A 21,090-nucleotide genomic window follows, 5' to 3' on the forward strand; every position below is an offset into this window, starting at 1 on the left:
ATCCCCTCCACGTCTCCTCCATCCCTTCCAGCCCCACCATATCCTCTCCATCCCCTCCTCTGTCCCCTCCACATCCCCTCCATCTCCTCCATATCCCCTCCATCTCCTCCACATCCCCTCCATCCCTTCCACTTCTCCTCTATCCCCTCCACATCCCCTCCACACGCCCACCATCCCCTCTACATCGCCTCCATCTCCTCCATACCTCCTCCATCCCCTCCACACCTCCTCCGTCCCCTCCATCCCTTCCATATCCCCTCCACATCCCCTCCATCCCTTCCACACCCTCCCCATCCCCTCCACCCCCTCCATCCCTTCCACATCCCTTCCTCATCCCCTCCACATCCCCTCCATCCCTTCTACATCCCCTCCATCCCTTCTACATCCCTTCCTCATCCCCTCCACATCCCCTCCATCCCTTCTACATCCCCTCCATCCCTTCCACTTCCCCTCCACCCCCTCCATCCCTTCCACATCCCTTCCTCATCCCCTCCACAGCTCCTCCACATCCCTTCCACAGCCCCTCCACTTCTCCTCTGTCCCCTCCACATCCCCTCCACACGCCCTCCGTCCCCTCCACACCTCCTCCGTCCCCTCCACATCCCTTCCACATCCCTTCCACAGCCCCTCCACAGCCCCTCCATCCCCTCCACCCCCTCCATCCCTTCCACAGCCCCTCCACATCCCTTCCACAGCCCCTCCATCTCCTCCATCCCTCCTCCATCCCTCCACACCTCCTCTGTCCCCTCCACATCCCCTCCATCCCTTCCACATCCCCTCCACATCCCTTCCATGTCCCTTCCACATCCCTTCTACATCCCTTCCACATCCTCTCCATCCCCTCCACATCCCCTCCACCCCTTCCACACCCTCTCCATCCCATCCACTTCCCCTCCACCCCCTCTACATCCCTCCATCCCTTCCACATCCCCTCCACATCCCCTCCACTCCTCCTCCATCCCTCCACTTCCCCTCCACCCCCTCCATCCTTTCCACATCCCTTCCTCATCCCCTCCATCCCTTCCACAGCCCCTCCAGCCCTGCCACATCCCCTCCATACCTCCTCCGTCCCCTCCACATCCCCTCCACCCCTTCCACACCCTCTCCATCCCCTCCACTTCCCCTCCACCCCCTCCATCCCTTCCACAGCCCCTCCACATCCCTTCCACAGCCCCTCCATCTCCTCCATCCCTCCTCCATCCCTCCACACCTCCTCTGTCCCCTCCACATCCCCTCCATCCCTTCCACATCCCCTCCACATCCCTTCCATGTCCCTTCCACATCCCTTCCACATCCTCTCCATCCCCTCCACATCCCCTCCATCCCTTCCACATCCCTTCCATGTCCCTTCCACATCCCTTCCACATCGCTTCCACATCGCTTCCACATCCTCTCCATCCCCTCCAAATCCCCTCCACCCCTTCCACACCCTCTCCATCCCATCCACTTCCCCTCCACCCCCTCTACATCCCTCCATCCCTTCCACATCCCCTCCACATCCCCTCCACTCCTCCTCCATCCCTCCACTTCCCCTCCACCCCCTCCATCCTTTCCACATCCCTTCCTCATCCCCTCCATCCCTTCCACAGCCCCTCCATCCCTGCCACATCCCCTCTATCCCTTCCACATCCCCTCCATACCTCCTCCATCCCCTCCACTTCCCCTCCACCCCTTCCACACCCTCTCCATCCCCTCCACACCCCTCCACCCCCTCCATCCCTTCCACATCCCTTCCTCATCCCCTCCACTTCCCCTCCATCCCTTCCTCATCCCTTCCATCCCTTCCACTTCCCCTCCACCCCCTCCATCCCTTCCACGTCCCTTCCTCGTCCCCTCCATCCCTTCTACATCCCCTCCATACCTCCTCCATCCCCTCCACATCCCCTCCACCCCTTCCACACCCTCTCCATCCCCTCCACTTCCCCTCCACCCCCTCCATCCCTTCCACATCCCTTCCTCATCCCCTCCACATCCCCTCCATCCCTTCCTCATCCCTCCCATCCCCTCCACATCCCCTCCATCCCTTCCTCATCCCTCCCATCCCCTCCACATCCCCTCCACATCCCTTCCATCCCTTCCACAGCCCCTCCATCCCCTCCACATCCCCTCCACAGCCCCTCTATCTCCTCCACATCCCTTCCATCCCTTCCACAGCCCCTCCATCCCCTCCACATCCCCTCCACAGCCCCTCTATCCCCTCCACATCCCTTCCATCCCTTCCACAGCCCCTCCATCCCCTCCACATCCCTTCCACAGCCCCTCCATCGCTTCCACATCCCTTCCTCATCCCCTCCACATCCCCTCCATCCCTCCTCACCCCTGGGCAGCAGGTCCTCACTCTCCCCCAGGACCAGGATCCTGCTGCCCTGGCCTGGTCAGGAGCAGGATCAGCTCCCCCCTCGCAGGATCTGCTTCCCGCCCAACCCCCGCCAACTCACCGCAGCTGCACCATCATTTCCCTTCCCTTCCTCCTCCTCGCCTCGCCCAGCTCTGCTGTAATTTCCCCAGCGCCGCACCCGCATGCATTAAACATGCCCATAAACAACATCGCTGGCTGCCGCCGCACATCTGGAGGCTGTGGATGCAGGAAAAGGGGGGGAAACCAAGCCATCGAGTGACAAATACTAATTTTTTAAAAACTGGGGGGTGGGGGGGAAGAAATATCAGCGCAAGCCCCATCAAACGTCAAAGAGACTCTTTTTATTTGCCGTCAAAATAAAGACGTAAATTGAAAAAGCAAAACCAAACCCAACAACAACAACAACAACAAAAAAACCAAAACAACCAAAACCCAACCGAAAAAACCAACCGAGGTCAGCTCAAATGAAGGCAGAAGTGATCCATGCGCCACGAACCGCGGGAAGAAACCAAAGAGATATTGAAAAAAAATAAATAAATAAAAAATCGAGGAGGAGGAGGAGGAGGAAGGCTCCGCTCCGTCCCCTAGAGAGAGTAGCCGAGGCTGAAGTGTAGAAAAATAAAAAGCTGGGGAGGGAGAGCAGAGGAGTCCGGCGCTGGGGGGGACATGACACCGTCACAGCTCGCCCGACGTCTTTATGACGTGGAAGAGCGTGACGTTGTAGATGACCTGGTGGCCGTTGTTCCAGGTGTAGAGCACCCTCTCCCGCGGGTTGTAGTCCAGCATGGATATGTGGGAATACTGGTTGTGGAAGGGAATATCCGTGTATTCGTAGCTGGAAGTGTTTGTGTAGTAGGCAAAATAGATCTTGGCGCCGGCAAGGTGGGAGTTGGTGACGTAGAGGGTGCCGCAGATCATGAAGGACTCCCCGGCGCTGCGTTTGGGGTATCCCGTGTCCCAGCTCCGCAGGACCTCCAGCGTCTGGGGGTCCACCCGGCTCACCACGATGTTGCCGGCGTTTTGGTTGGTGGTGTAGACGGCCCACAGCCCGTTCTCGTCCACCATGAAGTCGATGTCGGAGAAACCCCCCCAAGAATAGGGGAAGGTGTTGTTGTAGCCGGCGCCGGCCAGGCTGCGCTGCACCAAGACGCTGCGGGAGCGAAAATGGTATTTCACCGCGATGTTACTCTGGTATTTGTTGTAGTAGAGGGACCCGTTGAAGACGACGTGGCCCGTGCCGGCCCAGGGATGCGGCAGGAGGTGCTGCACGAAGTTCTGCCCCGTCACAAAGTCGTTCAAGGTCCGAAACTCCAAGACGCGCCGGCCCTTGTAGTAACCGTCCATGTACCACACCTGCGGTGGGCTGAGGTTAGGGATGCCCGGCCAAAATGGGCCCCCCCCCCCCAGCCCCAACCCCATCAAGATGGACTCCCAGGACAGACGGACGCGACCCGTGGGTGCCCGTGCCACTCACCCGGGTGTCGGCGCTGGGCGTCATCGTGTCGGTCATCCACGAGCCGAAGCGGGAGCCCGACGCTCGGATGGTGATGGGGTTGCTGACGCCCGTCAGCTTCCCGCAACCTGGGAGGGAGAGGCGGGGAAGAAAGATTCCAGAGTTAGGGATGGGCATCCTGGACCATGACGCTGCCCAGCACCCTCCGGTCCCGCGGGCATCGCGGGGAGGAACCAGGGCTTCACCCCAGGGACCCCCCCCCCAGGAATCTCGGGGGATGGGGCAGCGGGATGGGGGATGCTTAAGGAAAAGGCACCGCAGGGCTCCGACGGCAATTCCCGAGAGCGAGGAAAGGCGGCTCCTGCGCCGGTCCCGGTAAACACCCCAGACTGGAAGATATTGGGCTGCCGGTATTATTATGATTATTGAGAAGATATTGGCAGCGCAGCAAAACAGGAGGTGGGAATATTATAGGAATATTGGGGGGGGAAGGGGGACACCGTACCCAGTTTTTGCATGCAGGCGTGCAGCCGTGCCTCCAGCATCAGCACCCGCTGCTGCAGCTCCTCGTAGTCGTAGGCGCCCATCTCCTCCTGGATGGCCAGCAAGCTCCCGGAGAGGTTCCTCACCTCCTCCTTCAGGTGCACGATCAGCCGCGTGTCCGACTTGTACTGATCCAGGACGGGCAGCAGCGGCAGCAGCTCCGTCATCTTGTCCTTGAGCTCCTGTTTAAGGGGTGGCAAGGGGTAGGGGGGTGGGAAAACCCACCCACCCCCCTCTCTTAAATGAAACCCCTGCCTGGAGCCTGGTGGTGCTCGTCCCCGGGTCTGTCCATCCCCCTGGGATGGAGGAGGCCTCCAGCAGCGATGGCGGAGCGCAGCCTCGTTAACGCCCCAGAGACGAGCCCTATTCCCTGGGTTGGTAATTAATAACAATTACAAGGCGTCGCATTTTCCAAGCGCTTGGGAGAGCGGTCGGTAATGAATCACCCGCCGCCGATGCTATCGCCTCGCTCCGCAGAGCGGGAACCGGGCGGGATCCGACCCCGCTATGGGACCCCCCCTTCCCCAGAAAGCCGGGAGCAGTGCGGCGGGGCTGAGCACGGACGGTGCCGAGGGAATGAGAGCAACGGGCAGGTCCAGATTTAAAAATCTCCACTTATTTTAGGCACGAGGAGAAGGTTCAGAGGTGGTTTGACCCTGGCCTGGGAGCAGGCAGGCAAAGGCTGAGCGGGTCCCTGACAGCCGACACGGGACCGGGGTGGGGAGAGCGTGCCAGGGATGGGTGATGGCTCCGGGCAATGGGTGCCTGTGCACCCAGCACCCTGCGTGCCAGGGGGATGCTCAGCCCTGGGATCACCACAGGGATGCTTATCCCTGGGATCCCCGCAGGGATGCTCAGGTACCAGGAGCCCTGCAGAGACACCTGACCTGGGGAGCCCGCAGGGATGCCCAGCCCTGGGATCCCTGCAGGGCTGTTTGGCCCCGGGAGCCCCGCAGGGATGCCAGGGCATTGGGAGCACCGCAGGGATGCCCAGCCCTAGGAGCCCCCCAGGGATGCTCAGGCACCAGGACCCCCACAGGGATGCCTGGTCCTGGGAGCCCCACAGGGATGCTCAGCCCTGGGACCACCGTAGGGATGCTCGGCCCCTGGGAGCCCCCCAGGGATGCTCGGCCCTAGGACCACCACAGGGATGCTGGGGCACCAAGACCCCCACAGGGATGCCTGGTCCTGGGAGCCCCGCAGGGATTCCCAGTCCTGGGACCACCGCAGGGATGCTCGGCCCTGAGAGCCCCACAGGGATGCTCTGGCACCAGGAGCCCCCCAGAGATGCCCTACCTGGGGAGTCCCGCATGGATGCTCAACCCTGGGACCCCTGCAGGGATACCCAGCCCTGGGAAACCCATAGGGATGCCCGACTCTGGGAGCCCCGTGGGGGTGTCTGGGCACTGGGACCACCACAGGGATGCCTGGTCCTGGGAGCCCCACAGGGATTCCTGGCCCTGGGACAACCACAGGGATGCTCGGGCATCGGCATCCCAGCCAGCTTGACCCTAGGAGCCCCACAGGGATTCCCAGCCCTGGGAACACTGCAGGGATGCTCAGGCACCAGCATCCCACAGGGATGCTTGACCCTGGGAGCCCCACAGGGATGGCTGGTCCTGGGAGCCCTACAGGGATTCCCGATCCTGGGAGCCCCGCAGGGATGCTCGGGCATCGGCATCCCAGCCGGCTTGATCCTAGGAGCCCCACAGGGATTCCCAGCCCTGGGACCACTGCAGGGATGCTCGGGCATCGGCATCCCACCAGGATGCTTGACCCTGGGAGCCCCACAAGGATTCCCAGCCCTGGGAGCTCCCCAGGAATGCTCAGGCACTGGCATCCCACCAGGATGCTTGACCCTGGAAGCCCCACAGGGATGCCTGGTCCTGGGAACCCTGCAGGGATGCTCGGGCATCGGCATCCCACCAGGATGCTTGACCCTCGGATCCCCACAGGGATTCCCGGCCCTGGGACCACTGCAGGGATGCTCGGGCATCGGTATCCCAGCCGGCTTGATCCTAGGAGCCCCACAGGGATTCCCGGCCCTGGGACCACTGCAGGGATACTCGGGCATTGGCATCCCACCAGGATGCTTGACCCTCGGATCCCCACAGGGATTCCTGGCCCTGGGACTACTGCAGGGATGCTCAGGCACTGGCGTCCCACCCAGCTTGACCCTGGGAGCCCCACAGGGATTCCCAGCCCTGGGACCACTGCAGGGATACTCGGGCATTGGCATCCCACCAGGATGCTTGACCCTCGGATCCCCACAGGGATTCCCGGCCCTGGGACCACTGCAGGGATGCTCAGGCACTGGCGTCCCACCCAGCTTGACCCTGGGAGCCCCACAGGGATTCCCAGCCCTGGGACCACTGCAGGGATGCTCGGGCATCGGCATCCCACCAGGATGCTTGACCCTCGGATCCCCACAGGGATTCCCGGCTCTGGAACCACTGCAGGGATGCTCGGGCGTCGGCATCCCACCAGGATGCTTGACCCTCGGATCCCCACAGGGATTCCTGGCCCTGGGACCACTGCAGGGATGCTCGGGCACTGGCGTCCCCCCCAGCTTGACCTTGGGAGCCCCACAGGGATTCCCAGCCCTGGGACCACTGCAGGGATGCTCGGGCACCGGCATCCCACCAGGATACTTGACCCTGGGATCCCCACAGGGATGCCTGGTCCTGGGAGCCCCGCAGGGATTCCCGGCCCTGGGACCTCTGCAGGGATGGTGGGGCACCAAGACCCCCGTAGAGATGCCCAGCACCGGGAGCCATGCACGATCCTGCCAGGCTCGTGCCAACCACCGTGCCGGCAGGGCAGGGAAGGGATGGGAGGAAGCACGGAGCAGCGTGACAGCGAGCTGGCCCCGGCCGCAAGCCGCTCCGCCGAGTCTCCTTCGCTCAAGGACGCTGTAAATCCCCAGCCAGCACCTCCGTCCCGCTCCACGGCCCCCGGCCCCGCTCGCCGTCCCACGCCTCAGCAGGTATTCCCGGGAACAAGCCCAGCTCGCCAGCACCTTCCCTTTCTCCTCGCCTTTCATTTCGGGGCGGCGTTACCGGCCAGCTTTCCCAGATCTTAGTGGGATTGCACCCCAATCACGGGGCTCAGCACCTCCTGCTGTGATTAAACCAGGCGAGACATTCGCTGCAGCTCAGATGTTTAATCAATGTCTCGTCTCTGCAACTGTCAGCGCCCAGCAGCCGCCCGAGCATCCTCCGGCCCCTTTCAGTGCCAAGAACCAGCCGCTCCCGAGACAGAAACACTCTTTAGCTGTCAGGATGAAGCCTTGAGGCTCCCAAAATAAACCAGTGCCCCAGCGGAGGTCGGGGGGGGGGTGGGGGGTGGTGGTTAATGGGATTTCTTGGGGGTGCAGAGCCGCTGCAGCAGGGGCAGCGCTGCATCGATCAGCACACAGCGCTGGCGGCTGCCACCCGTCAGGGGGAAATCGTGGCTCTGCCAGGGAAGAGCCACGTTTTGTTTAATTAAAGGCGTCGATTTGCAGCCAGATGGGCTGGGAATTGGCCGTCTCTGCTGTCCCGGCACTGCAGGCACAGCTCGGCAGGATGGAGCCCTGCGTTGGTTTGCCCTCTCTGCGTGCCCACCGCGGCTGGGCACCCTCGCCGGCTCCTGCACCGCAACCATCCTCTTCACTCAGGTGGCACAGGGATGCTCAGCCACCCCGATCCCCACAGGGATGCTCGGCCCTGAGACCACCCCAGGGATGCTTGGCCACCTGGACCACCAGAGGGACACTTGGACCACTGCAGGGATGCTCAGCTCTGGGACCATCCCGGGGATGGTCGGCCACCCCAATCCCCACAGGGATGCTCGGCCCTGGGACAATCCCAGGGATGGTTGGCCACCTGGATCACCGCAGGGATGCTCAGCCACCCCGATCCCCACAGGGATGCCCAGCCCTGAGACCACCCCAGGGATGCTTGGCCACCTGGACCACCAGAGGGACACCTGGACCACTGCAGGGATGCTCAGCTCTGGGAGCATCCCAGGGATGCTCAGCCCTCGGACAACCCCAAGGGTGCTGGACCCTGGGACCACCCCAAGGGTGCTTGGCCACCTGGATCCCCACAGGGATGCTTGGCCCTGGGACAACCCCAAGGGTGCTCGGCTCTGGGACCACGCCAGGGATGCTCAGCCACCCCGATCCCCAGAGATGCTCAGCCCTGGGACAACCCCAGGGATTATTGGCCACTTGGACCACCCCAGGGATGCTCGGCCACTCGGATCCCCACAGGGATGCTTGGCCACCTGGATCACCACAGGGACAACCAGACCACTGCAGGGATGCTCAGCTCTGGGAGCATCCCAGGGATGCTCGGCCGTGGGACAACCCCAGGGATGCTCGGCCACCTGGATCCCCACAGGGATGCTTGGCCCTGGGACCACCCAAGGATGCTTGGCTCTGGGACCACCCCAGGGATGCTCGGCCACTCAGATCCCCACAGGGATGCTCGGCCCTGGGACAACCCCAGGGATGCTTGGCCACCTGGATCACCACAGGGACAACCGGACCACTGCAGGGATGCTCAGCTCTGGGAGCATCCCAGGGATGCTCGGCCCTGGGACAACCCTAGGGATGCTTGGCCACCTGGACTGCCCCAGGGATGCTTGGCCACCCGGATACCCACAGGGATGTTCGTCCCTGGGACAACCCCAGGGATGCTCGGCCACCTGGATCCCCCCAGGGATGCTTGGCCCTGGGACCACCACCCCAAGGATGCTCGGCTCCGGGACCATCCCAGGGCTGCTCGGCCACCCGGATCCCCACAGAGATGGTTGGCCACCCAGACCACCCCAGGGGTGCTCAGCCCACCTGGACCGCCGAAAGCAGGACCCTTCGCAAGCTGCCCACCCGTGTCGTAGCAGCACCGCCTGCTCAGGGAGGGCTCCTACCGGGTGCAAGAGGCATGGGGGGGTGCAAGGGGCACGGGGGGGGCGCATGGGCTCACCTGGAAGCTCTTGGCGTTGAGGCTCTTCTGGCTCTCAGCAGCCACCTTCAGCCTGGAGTCCAAGCCCTTCATCAGGGACTCGGTGTTGCGCACGTACTGGAGGTCCCGGTAGGTCCGGAGGTCCAACACCTCCATGGACTGGGAGATGTTCTGCACCTGGGAGGCGAGATAAAACCCTCGCTCTAATTAACACAGCCCCCTGCCGCTAACGAAGAGGCTCGAGCCGGGAGAATTCGGGGAGTGGAAGCAGAGAGGGGACGGGGAAGGGAGAGCAGCCCCCGGGACCAGCTCAAGGCCACCGGGTGCTGGTGGGGACACGGCCCCGGGAGATCCCAGCCCGACGTCCCCGTCCCCAGGGAGCCGCAGGACGAGCTGCTCCCTGCTCCGCCGTTTATGTAAACGCGTGCAAGAAACCTCTCCCCCCGCCCCCCCCCCAGCTTTAATGTATAAAATAATGCATTTTACTCGTCCTGCTTCAGCTGAAATTTGGGGGGGGGTTTTGTGTGTGGGTTTTTGTTTTGTTTTGTTTTTTTTAATTTTTTTTAAACCGTCCGAGCGCACGTTTCCCAGCCGGGTCCATGAGCTTTTCATTCCTTAATTTCATCCGCCCGCAGCCGGCAGCGGTATTGCATTTCCACGCTTTCAAATGACGCGAACGCGGCTGCGTTCCTCAAGCGGTGATTTATTTATTAGCCCCGGCCCCGCTGGTATTTACGCCGCCGCCGCGGAAGGGAGCCGCTTGAGAGGCGTTTTTTTGCAGCACGTTATAATAAAAGTTTAATCGGTTTTGCGGCGCGGCCGTGGAAAACTCAATGAGCTCGGCTCAGGCGCGCGGCCCCGTGCCGTGGGGCTCGCGGCTTCTGCCACGGGGAAGGGACACCCCCCCCCCATACCCCCAGTTTGGGAAACCCCCTCGTTCCACACCTGGAAACCACCCTGGGCTCCGTTAAACACCGTTTGGTGGACGGGGGTGCAGGATAAAAGCTCGCTAGGGGTTTATCTCGGGGATGATTTTTCTCTGCGGGATGATTTTATCCCCGTGGCCGGGCTCGGGGGGGTGCGGCGAGGGCATCGCCATGTGCCGGTGGCACCGCGGTGACGCCCTTCCAGCCGACCCCGCGGGAGGACGCCAGGGCTCCTTTTTTACGGCGGGGACGCTCGTCCCGGCAACCGGCGGCTCTTCGCACCGGGATGGCGAGGCGCCACGTCTGTCCTCCCCGGGGACGCGGCCACCACGCGTCACAGAGGGGTGACAACCAACCGAAGCCACGCGTCCGCGCATCCTCCCCACCGGCAAATTAAGCGCTTCGTTAGGGGGCCGGGCCGGTACCGTTGATTACCGGCGGTCGAGGCTCACCTTCTCCATGAGCTGGCGGAGCTGGTGGCTGCGCAGGTCGCGGGAGCAAGTGCCCTGGACGGGGATGACGGCCGTGCAGAGGCATTTGCCGTCGGGGGCTTGCGCCGAGGTATAAACCTGCCAGCCCTCGTCGGGGCTCTGGAAAAGGGTCTGAGGGAGAGAGGAGGGGAGATGTCAGGGCCCCCAAAGGTGCCAGATCCTCCCCCCCACCCTGCACCCCCCACCCCCCACGGCTCCCCGCGCCTGTCAGGGCTTCCCCAAAACCATCCCCATCCTTTGTCCCTGGACGGGGACGAACCGCCACGCGCCGGCGGCCAGGACGAGCCCATCAAACCCTTCTTGAACCCGCGCCGGCGAAGCCCGATGCCAAGCGCATCCCGCCATCCTGCCCAGTTCTCCTCCCAACCCGCCCCCCCCCCTGCCCCCCGGCTTCTCATCCCGGCGGATCTGAGCCGCTTTGCATTTTTCCCTCCTTTTAGTATTTCTTATTTACTTATTTATTTATCCGGGTCATTTAATCATTTCCCCCCCTCCCCGTTTGCCAAGACTCCTTTCGGCGCGGCGACCGGCTCCAAATGGCGGAGATTTTTAGCCCCCCCCCGCCTCCGAATCGGCCACAAAACACCAGCGGGATGGGAGGGAATGAGGAGGAAAAGCTCTTCGTCACCCACCACCAGCCGGCTCCGCATCCCTCCTCTTCCTCCCGCAGACCCACCCTGCCATAATTTCCCATTAACGGCCTTGACGAGGCAGGAATTTCTTCCGGAGCCACCAGTACAAATTGCTAATTCCTTCCCTTGGAATTTCGGGGTCCCTTCGACGGCGGTGGGGAAACACCAGCGCGACCCCCCCCCTGCCCGGGGTGGGCAGCCAGGGGGGCCAGCCGGGCATCCCACCATTCCCAACACCCTCCGGAAGCCCATTTTCGCATCCAGTCGCACCTTTTCCAGCGGGATCCGGGCTCAGCCTTTTGCTTTCCATCTCCCACCGCAACCAAGGAGGGGGGCGACCACCGCAGGCTCCCGCTGCCCCCCATTTTCGGCCGGGTTCCCACCATTCTCACCCCCAAAAACCAAGTAGAGAAACGTGTCGTGTGTCTGTCCGCCCCCCCCCCTTTCCTCTCCTTTGCCTGATTTATTCACGCCAGAAGCCGGTGTTTTTTTGCGCTGGGCCATTTAGCATTTCATGGGTAATTCATAATTATTAATTATGAAAATCAAGAGCAAACTCATCGCTCTCCGAGCGCCTTCTGCATGGCGCCGGGCGAAGATAAATGACCCGTTCCCTGTAACAAGCCGGGGACGATACTTTAACTTTCCACGCAGCGGTTTTAACTTCATGTTTCACATCGGAAGGGATTTATTGGACACGGCGGCGGCTAAACACCGTTCTCCCACCAGAATAAATGAACCGACGGTGGTGTGAAACTCGCCGTTCGACCGAGGAAATTCCTGACTGATGGCGGGGATGGGGGGGGGAGAGAAAAAGAGGATTTATTCAGCCCAGCTCTAACGCAGGCGGAGATGGAGCCGGGATGGCGTGGGGGCCAGGAGCCCTTGGCGATCCCGGCTGGGGACGAGCCACATTGCGGGATAACGAGCCACACCGCGGGATAACGAGCCACACCGCGGGATAACGAGCCACACCGCGGGATAACGAGCCTCTAGGAAGGCGCCGGCGGATGTCATGGCGTGCCGATGGATGGCGTCGTGCCGGCTGCCCCGGCAGGTGAATTAATCTGATGAGCAATCATCAAATTATACATGCCGGGAAAGGCTCCATGCGAAGCCGCCGGGCGGTCCCACCCACCCACCCACCCAAAAATTGGGGTCCCTGGCACAAACACCGTCCCCTCTCTCCCCCCACCGGGATCCCAGGAGCATCCTGTGCGCCAAACCCTTCATTTCTTCTCTTCCCCCCGCCAAAAAAAAAAGAAAAAAAAAAACAAAAAAGAAGGTAGTGAAATAAAAGAGCCTAAAGCCAAGCCGGGCAGAGCATCCGCAGTCACGGCGCAGCCCTTTCCCTTTCCCGAGGACCTCGCCGGCCGCGGCTGAGCAGCAGGCAGCCATAAATACTTTATAGAGGGCTTAATGCATAATTAATGGCAGGCAGCAGCCCAGGGCGGGCAGGGGGGGGGGACGGGGGGGACGAGTGCCATGGCTTCGGAGGTTGGCAAAGCTCCTCCGCTTGCCAGATCGCGGCGAAAACCCTGGGGTGCGTCGCCAACGGCAAGCGGGATGCAGGCGAGCATCCCCGGGCCGGATTCGGGGGGAAAGACGTTGCTTTCCCCGCTGCAGCATCCAGCTCCCCCCCTCCCCAAAACCCTGCGGGTACCACCCCCCCCCCCCCGCCCAGGGGATGGGGGTTGGAGGGCAGCCCTTGCCCGCGCCTGCCCACTGCGGCTTCGGCGACCTGGCGGCGACGGCGGCGGCCGCTGCCGGGGGGATTATTAGGTTAAACGCAGCCTGTGCAATCTGTCACCGGGTTATTAATTAGAGCTCACCGGGAAAGCTGCCTGCTCGCCGCTCGGGAAACCGCTGACACCCTCGAGCTGCCCGGGGGCAGGGGTGTCACAGCACCCCGCCCCCCCCCCCCCCAAACCCTCTCCCGGGGGTCCCCAAGGATTCAGGAATCCCCGCTCAGCCCCTTGCCCCAGGCGGGGGGCGACCAAGCGCCCTTTGAAGCCAGGACCCCCCCGAATGGGCACCGGTGATAAAAGGCAAGCGCCGCTCCGTGTCTCTGGCCCCTGTTTTTGGAGAGGGGGCCACTCGCGGGGAGAGGTGGGAGGAAAGAGAGGGAGCCCCCACAGAGGATGCTCCATGGGGCTGCTCCTTCACGGCAAGTCAAGAGCCGTCACCGGCTCCGGGGTCCCCAAAGCGCCAACGGCCCAAGGTCCAGCCAATGGGACCACCGATGCCAGGACTGGGAATAATCCAGCTCTGGACCTCAGAGCGGAAAAGGAACCGCCAGTTTCCATCAAGGGGCTTCGAGAATCCTCAAAAACCAGCAAAAGGTCGCACCGGGCATCACCGTACCCAAAGCCGGCGAGCACCGGTTTTGGGGTAAACCCCCTCCCCACCCCCCTCGCCAAAAACCGGCTCATTTCAGCATCCGCAAGGGAAAACGGCGCTTTGCTAAACCCCGGCGGGGGATGAGGTCGGCACCCAGCACCCCAGTTCCCCCCCCCCTCAGTGTCCCACTGGCCCCCGTGGGCGGCTGCGCCAGCCCCTTCCAGCCGCATTCGGGGCGCTGCCGCCGCCGCCGCTGCCCGGTGATTAATGATTTTTCCAACCGACACCAAAGAGTGACTAACGATCAGCCAATTATGGTCGGGCAGAGCCTGCGTTACCCCCCAGCGCCGCTAATTACCCTGCAACACCGACGGCCTATTTGGGGCTGCCCGGTGCGACCCCCGCCGTCACCGCCGCGAAGGCCGCCGCGCTCATCCTCCGCGGAATTCCAGCCGGGAACGGCACCCCGAAAAGGATGCCTGGGATGCGGGGGAAAGAGTTTTGGGGATGGGACGGGCAGAGCCAAAGCAGGGGGAGCGGCACCATGAGCGCCCCCCCCCAAAACCAGCTCTGCCAGGGGGATCCGGGGGTTTCGGGTTGGGGGGGGCACACGTTGGGATCCCGTCGGCGGGCGCAACATCTGCCAGCCCAGCTGATGGCGGGCTCCAGATGGGCTGTGCCGGCTCCTTCCTCGAACACCCTCAAAACCAGATCATTCCCCCCCCCCTCCATGACCGAGATCGGCGCTGGCAATAGCACGAAGCACCCGCACCGGCAGGATTGCTCCCCCCCCACCCCGGCCACAACCCCCCAAAATGGGGTGCCCAGTCCCACACGGGAAGACTCCGGCTACCGGAGTGTGGTGGGGGGGGTTTCTCATGGCAAAGGACGTGGTCCCACATCATGCCCACCCCCCCCCCCCCCCAACCCCAGCGTCACCGGCTACGGCTGGGCGCCAGCCAGGCCCCATGGCACCCACCCAGCCCTCCCCGGGGGCTCGCTCGCCCCCACAGCTTCACCCCGAGCTCAGCCCTATCGCTGCCTTTGCGGCCCCCCCAAAACCTCCCCCCTCCCCAGGAGTCGTCGTCGTCGTCCCCCACCCCGTTCCCAACTTGTTTTCACCCCACACCCCCCCCAGCCCCCCCCTCTCACAGGGGTTTGCACCAAAGGGCTGAGGCCAGTCAGAGCCCCCCAGGGGAAATTTGGGGTGGCCCTACCCTGGGGGGGGGGGGGGGGGGGAAGAGGTGGCACCCAGCCTGGGGACAGCCACCAGCTCCCCGGGGCGGGGGGGGGGGTCACCCACCTTTCCTAGCCAGGAGCCCCCCCCCAGCCCTGCCCCAGCCCCCTGGAACTGCCCAGCCTGAGTCTATGGGGGGAAAGAAGGGGGCCAGGAACCCCCCAACCCCCGGGGGGGGGATGTCTCCTCCATGGGGTGACCCCAGCCTCAGGCTCCCGGCTGAGACCAGCCCCTGTCGGGGGGGTCCCTGGTGCACCCTGTCCGGGGTGGGGGGGATCCCCATGCCCTGGGGGGGGGGGGGGGAAGGAGGGTCCCCATTCCCAGGGAATCCTTGAGGGATATGGGGGGCGTGTCCTGTGCTCAGGGGGGACGCAGAGGGGGGGGTTCGCATCGGGGGGGGCCCCAGTGCACCCTGCCCAGGAAGAAAGCGGGGGTGCCCATGAACTAGGGTGGGGGGGTCCCGGTGCACCCTCAACGGGAGAAAGGATGGGGGGGTGCCCATGAACGGGGTGGGGGGGCGGGTCCCGGTGCACCCTGAAAGGGGTGGGGGGGGTCTCGGTGCACCCTCAACGGGAGAAAAGATGGGCGGGGGGGGTGCCCACGAACAGGGTGGGGAGGGTCCCTGTGCACCGTGAAAGGAAGGAAGGATGGGGGGGGTCCCGGTGCACCCTAAAGGGGGGTCCCGGTGCACCCTGAACGGGAGGACGGGGGAGGGGGTGCCCATGAACGGGGTGGGGGGGGCTCCCGGTGCACCCTGAACGGGAGGACGGGGGAAGAGGGGGGGGTGCCCATGAACGGAGGGATGCCCAGCGGAAGGCGGAGGGGAGGGTGGGGGGGTCCCCACGCCGGGGGAGGTGAAGAGGCGGCGTGGGGAGGGGGGGGGGAGGTTCCCGGTGCCACCCGAGCCCGGTGGGTGCCGGTAACCGGTGGCGCAGCTCCACGCCGCAGCCCGGGCATGCGCCCCCCCCCCCCCCCCCGACACCCCCAACCCCTCTCTCCCGCGGTACCCGACACCCCCCCCCCGCCCACCCCCGGTGCTCCCCTCCCCAGTACCGGGCAGACTCACGATCTTCTCGGAGGTCCCGGCCCGGGAGACGGCGGTACCGTTGAGCCCCACCAGCGAGGGCAAGGTCTGGGACATCCAGTTGGTGACCATGGCCATGGTGCTCAGCACGGCCCCGATCTTCAGCAGCGGCACCGTCATGTCGCCGTCGCCGCCGCATACCCATCACACCCCCACCCCCCCTCCTCCTCCTCCTCCTTTCCTTCCTCCCTCCTCTTCCTCGCTCACCCGGTGCCGGTGCCCACCGGGGCGAACCGCCCACCGGCCCCGCGCCCCCGCCGCCTACGGAGCCCCCAGAGCCGCCTTCGCCTTTATAAAGGGGCCGGCGCCGCTTCGGAGTGACGTCGGCGGCGTTGGCCCCGGGCCAAGCCCGGTACGGCCCCCGGTTTGGGGCGGTCCCAACACGGCAACGACTCGGTACCGACCCCCTCTCTCCGCCCCCCCACCCCCCCCCACCCCTCCGGCTCGGGTCGGGGTGGTCCCGGTTCTGGGGGGGGGGCTCCCAACCCGGCACGGCTCGGTACCGACCCCCCCCCCCCCCCCCGTTCGGGTTGGTCACGATTCGGGTCGGTCCCGATTCGGGGTGGTCTCAACCCGGCACGGCTCGGTACCGACCCCCCCTGTTCGGGTTGGTCGCGATTCCGGGGGGGTCCCAACCCGGCACGGCTCGGTACCGACCTCCCCGGTTCGGGGGGGTCCCGGTTCGGGGGGGTCTCAACCCGGCACGGCTCGGTACCGACCTCCCCGGTTCGGGGGGGTCCCGGTTCGGGGGGGTTTCAACCCGGCACGGCTCGGTACCGACCCCTCCGGTTCGGGTCCCGATTCGGGTGGGCTCCCAACCCGGCACGGCTCGGTTCCGTCCCGATTCGGGCGGCTCCGAACCCGGCACGGCTCGGTACCGACCTCCCCGGTTCGGGGGGGTCCCGGTTCGGGGGGGTCTCAACCCGGCACGGCTCGGTACCGACCCCTCCGGTTCGGGTCCCGATTCGGGGGGGCTCCCAACCCGGCACGGCTCGGTTCCGTCCCGATTCGGGCGGCTCCGAACCCGGCACGGCTCGGTACCGACCTCCCCGGTTCGGGGGGGGTCCCGATTCGGGGGGGCTCCCAACCCGGCACGGCTCGGTACCGACCCCTCCGGTTCGGGGGGGTCCCTGTTCGGGGGGGTCTCAACCCGGCACGGCTCGGTACGGTCCCGATTCGGGGGGCTCCCAACCCGGCACGGCTCGGTACCGACCTCCCCGGTTCGGGGGGGTCCCGGTTCGGGGGGGTCCCGCCCGGCACGACACAGCACCATTCAACCCAGTTCCCTTTGCAGCAGCCCAGTATGGCCGGGTCTGGGGGAGCGGGCCCCCCGGAGACCCCTGGTTTGGGGGAAGAGGAGCCCAGAAACCCCCTTTTTTGGGGGATCAGGACCCCTGGAGATCCCTGTTCTGGGGGGCAGGACCCTTGGAGGCCCCCGCTTTGGGGGTGCAGGACCCCCGGAGACCCCTTCTCTCCCTTCCCCTGGCACCAGTATCAGGGACCTCCGCACCCCCAGCCTGGTTTGGAGGCTGCAGCCCCCCCCCCCCCCGCCCCGCCCCGAGCACCCCCCCCACTCTCCCCTTCCCCCCCCCCCCCCAAAACACCCCAAATCCTCATCTCCATCCTCACCGCGCCCCACAACTGCGGGGAGGATGCGACCACCCCCCTCCACGGAGCACCGAGATCCCTGGGGTCCCCCGGACCCCCCCCAAACCCTCTCAGCGGCTCTGGGTACCCCCGCCCCCGCCCCCCCCTTCAAGGATCCGACCCACTGGGTGCAGGGGGACCCCCGAGGCTCTGAGCATCCCCCCCCCCCCCGTTTTTTGCCTCCATCGTCTCCACGGTGACACAGTGCCACCGCGTGGGGACAGTCGCGCATGGCACAGGCTCCCACGCTGGCAACGGCGGGGAAAGACCCCCCCCCCTCCACACACACACCGGTATTGCCCCCCCCCCGCCCCCCCGCCGCGGGTTTCGGGGTGCTCCTGGGCTCTGCGCCGCAGACACCGCCTCGGCCACCACCCTGGGGGGGACAGGGCAGCACCCAGAGGGACAACTGTCGTGTGTCCCCCCCCCTCAGTCCCTGGGGACAAGGTGCTGGTGGGTGGGGAAGGCCCCGGCAGGGACTGAAAGGTGGGGGCTCACCTCTGAGACACCCCCCCTCACCACCACCCCCAAAGTGCCCAGGGATCCCCGAGGGGGGGATGTGGCCCCATGGGGGAGTCACACCGGGTGCAGCCGCCACCTCAGCCGTGGGTGTCCCCATGCTCTGACACCCCCCCCCCGCCCCTGGCTGCCACATTAAGGACCTGGGGTGTTTATTTTTGGGGGGGGGGGGGTGTTGTACCCCACAGCCATGGGGCAGGGGCTTGCAACCCCCCCCCCCGTCTCCCACCTGCCGCCAGCCCCACGTGCCATGGGGGACACCCGTGGGGCAAGCGGTGTCACCATCACATCGGGGCGCAGCGTCACCCGTGGGGCTTTGCAGAGCCAGGGCAGGGTGGGAGGATGGGGGAGAGACACACACACACACACACACCCCCCCCCGTGACCCCCAAACCCCCTCCCCACCCCTCGGTTGTTCCACTGCAGCATTCCCTCCCCTTCCCTCCCGCCCAGGAACCTGCCCGCAATCAGCTCCTTAACGCCGGCGCATTATGTGGGGCTGAGAACCAGGTGCAGATGTGGGGGCCTCGGTGGGGGTCACTCTCCCACCCCCAAACCCCCCGGGGGGGTGGGGGGTGGGGGGCGGCGGGCAGAGCAACCATTTGGGGAGGGGCGGAAAGGGAGAGATCCGGATGAGGTGGGGAACAGCAGGGCACCCCCCCCTCCCCAGAGCTCCCCGAACCCCGGCCGGGTCCCCACATCCCGTCCCTGCCCGTCACACACACCCACCCCCCCACCCCCACCCCCCCCCCGGATGGGTGGCACCCACCAAAAGAGGTGGGTTTGGGGGTCCCCCCAGCACCCCCATCGCCTGCGGCTTGGGGACGCGAGCGGGGCGGTGGCAGGGTCACGCTCTGGGGAGGCCGGGGATATAATTCCTGCCTGGAATTGGCCCCGATTCAGCCCCGGCATCACCCCGGCACCCCACAACCCCCCCGCCCCGCTCCAGGGAAGCAGCTGTGGGGGAGACCCATCCAGGCTGGTGCAACCCCCCCCTCGGCCTGGCAACCCCGGCTCATGAATATTCAACAGGCTGCACAATATTCAGCAGGGCTAATAACGAACCGCTTAATTACAAACAACACCAGGCCCCCGGCACGAGGCTGCGGCCGCTGACCCACCAGCGGTGACAAAACGGGCGCGTGGGGCTGCAGGGAGGGGACAGGGCCACCGCGGGAGCCCCCAAACCGGCCCTTGTCCCCACGGCGGGTCGTGGTGGCCGCTGTGGGTTGACCTCCCGTGGCCCCAAGAGGTGACACCCGGGGGTGGGCCGAGGCGGTTTGGGGGACAGAGGGGGAACGCCGGGGTACAAGGGGACATGGGGACACGGAGCTCCGTCCTCGCGGTCTCGCCCCGTGGGACCTTCCCGCCCTGCCACCTCCGGTGTCACGAGGATGACGCCGGGACGGTGTCACCCCGGTGGCACCGGGCGCAGGGAGGCGGGTGCCGGAGCCGCGTTGGCCCTGGCGCCGCTGGGACACGGCGTGTGACGCCGCGACACCCGCCTTGGCGGGCACCCACGCAGCTGCCACCGCCACGGCGGTGCCAGGCACAGCTGGAGCACAGCTGGCTCCCGGCGGGGGGGGAGCTGGTCCCTCCCGGTGCTGCCGGGGTGGTGGCTCTCAGGGGACACGAGTCACCCACGTCACCCGGGTGTCACCCCGCCACGGGCGGCTCATCCCGGCGCAGAGCCGCCGCTCCCCCAAGCCCTGCACCCATGGGTGCCTGCTCCCCTCGGGGTGGCCCGGAGTCCCCCAGGGTGTCACCCAGGGTGGGGACAGCCGGCACCCCGTGTCCCCATCGGTGGCGCAACCCCGGTGAGGCGGGATGGAGCCAGGCCGTCGCCTTCCCTCGTCCTCGGTGGCCACGTGTGAAGGCGCTCCCGCCCCGCTCCCGCCAGTGCCATCTGTCACCCACGTGTCCCCAGCACCCCGCTGGCGCGGGCCGAGGTCCCCGGCAGCCCCCAGCTCAGTCCGGGCACCCTCCGGGGGTGTCCAGGGAGGGGACGTGCCACCGCCCTGCGCCCAGGTGGCCGTGGGCATCCCCAGACCCCCGAGGCCAGGAGGGCGGTGGGACACGGGGAGGGCGGTGGGACACCGGGGGGGGAAGCCCAGCACCCCCCCTGGGCTCGGGAAGGACCCAGCACCCACAAACACCTCTCTGTCGTGTGTGTCCCCCCCCACCAAGACCCATCCCCGGGGGTCCCCATCCTGGGGACACACCCAGGGCGAGTCCCGGCATCTTCCCCCCGCCCCCCCCCTCGCAAAAACCCGGTGCCAAAGGGGCATCCCCGGGGGAAGCTGAAGGCACCGCCCGGCCCCCCCCCCGCCCCCGCCGCAAACCGACCCCCCCCCCTCCCCCCCCCCCCCCCCCCCGCTCCGCGGCGCCCCCGCCCGCCCTTACCTGCATGGCGGGGGAACCGGCGGAGAGGAGGAGGAGGAGGCCGGGGAAGAAGCTCATCCTGCAGGCACGGACACACACGCCCCCCCCCCCCCCGCCCCCCCCGCCACGGGGGGCCGCTACCGGAACCCCACCACCGGACCGGGGGCCGGTTTTTTCCCCCCTCCCCTCCCCTCCCCTCGTTGTTACCGGAGCCGCAATCGCTCAGCGCCGCCGCAGCCGCATCCCCCGGCCGGGCCCCGCCGCCGCCGCCGCCTTTGTCCGCGCCGCCCCCCCGCCCCCAACCCCCCCAACCTCCCCGCCCCGGCCGGGCTCCGTCGCGTTACCGAGAGCGGGACCCGCCGCCGGTTACAGCCGCGGCACCGGCCCGGTGCGGCGGAGCCGGGGGGGGGGGGGGGGGGGGGCGGGCGGAGGTTGGAGGCGCCCGGTCGGACCGGGCCGGGGGTTGGGCGGAACCGAACCGGGATGGAGCCAGGCGAGAGGGAGGCGACCGAGCATCCCCCCCCACGT

The 21,090-nt window shown here is 66.0% G+C and overlaps 1 protein-coding gene across 4 annotated transcripts; it reads right to left on the reverse strand.

Annotated features, from left to right (window-relative positions):
• Nucleotides 1-2,680: 2,680 nt before the first annotated feature.
• On the reverse strand, nt 2,681-20,855 carry OLFM2 (olfactomedin 2). Of its 4 annotated transcripts, none has more exons than XM_063318920.1 (6): nt 20,770-20,855; nt 10,683-10,832; nt 9,326-9,481; nt 4,318-4,537; nt 3,834-3,940; nt 2,681-3,712 (listed from the first exon to the last, which is right to left on the reverse strand). In XM_063318920.1, the coding sequence occupies exons 2-6, from the start codon at nt 10,689-10,691 to the stop codon at nt 3,035-3,037; spliced, it is 1,170 nt and encodes a 389-aa protein (XP_063174990.1). In that variant the 5' UTR covers nt 10,692-10,832; nt 20,770-20,855; the 3' UTR covers nt 2,681-3,034. The 4 variants fall into 4 exon arrangements, with proteins under 4 accessions (XP_063174990.1, XP_063174988.1, XP_063174989.1 ...); XM_063318918.1 differs by lacking the exon at nt 20,770-20,855 and adding an exon at nt 20,584-20,735; XM_063318919.1 differs by lacking the exon at nt 20,770-20,855 and adding an exon at nt 16,222-16,333.
• Nucleotides 20,856-21,090: the final 235 nt, after the last annotated feature.

Source organism: Chroicocephalus ridibundus, chromosome 29 (genome assembly GCF_963924245.1).
Source record: "Chroicocephalus ridibundus chromosome 29, bChrRid1.1, whole genome shotgun sequence".
NCBI classification, from domain to species: Eukaryota; Metazoa; Chordata; class Aves; order Charadriiformes; family Laridae; genus Chroicocephalus; species Chroicocephalus ridibundus.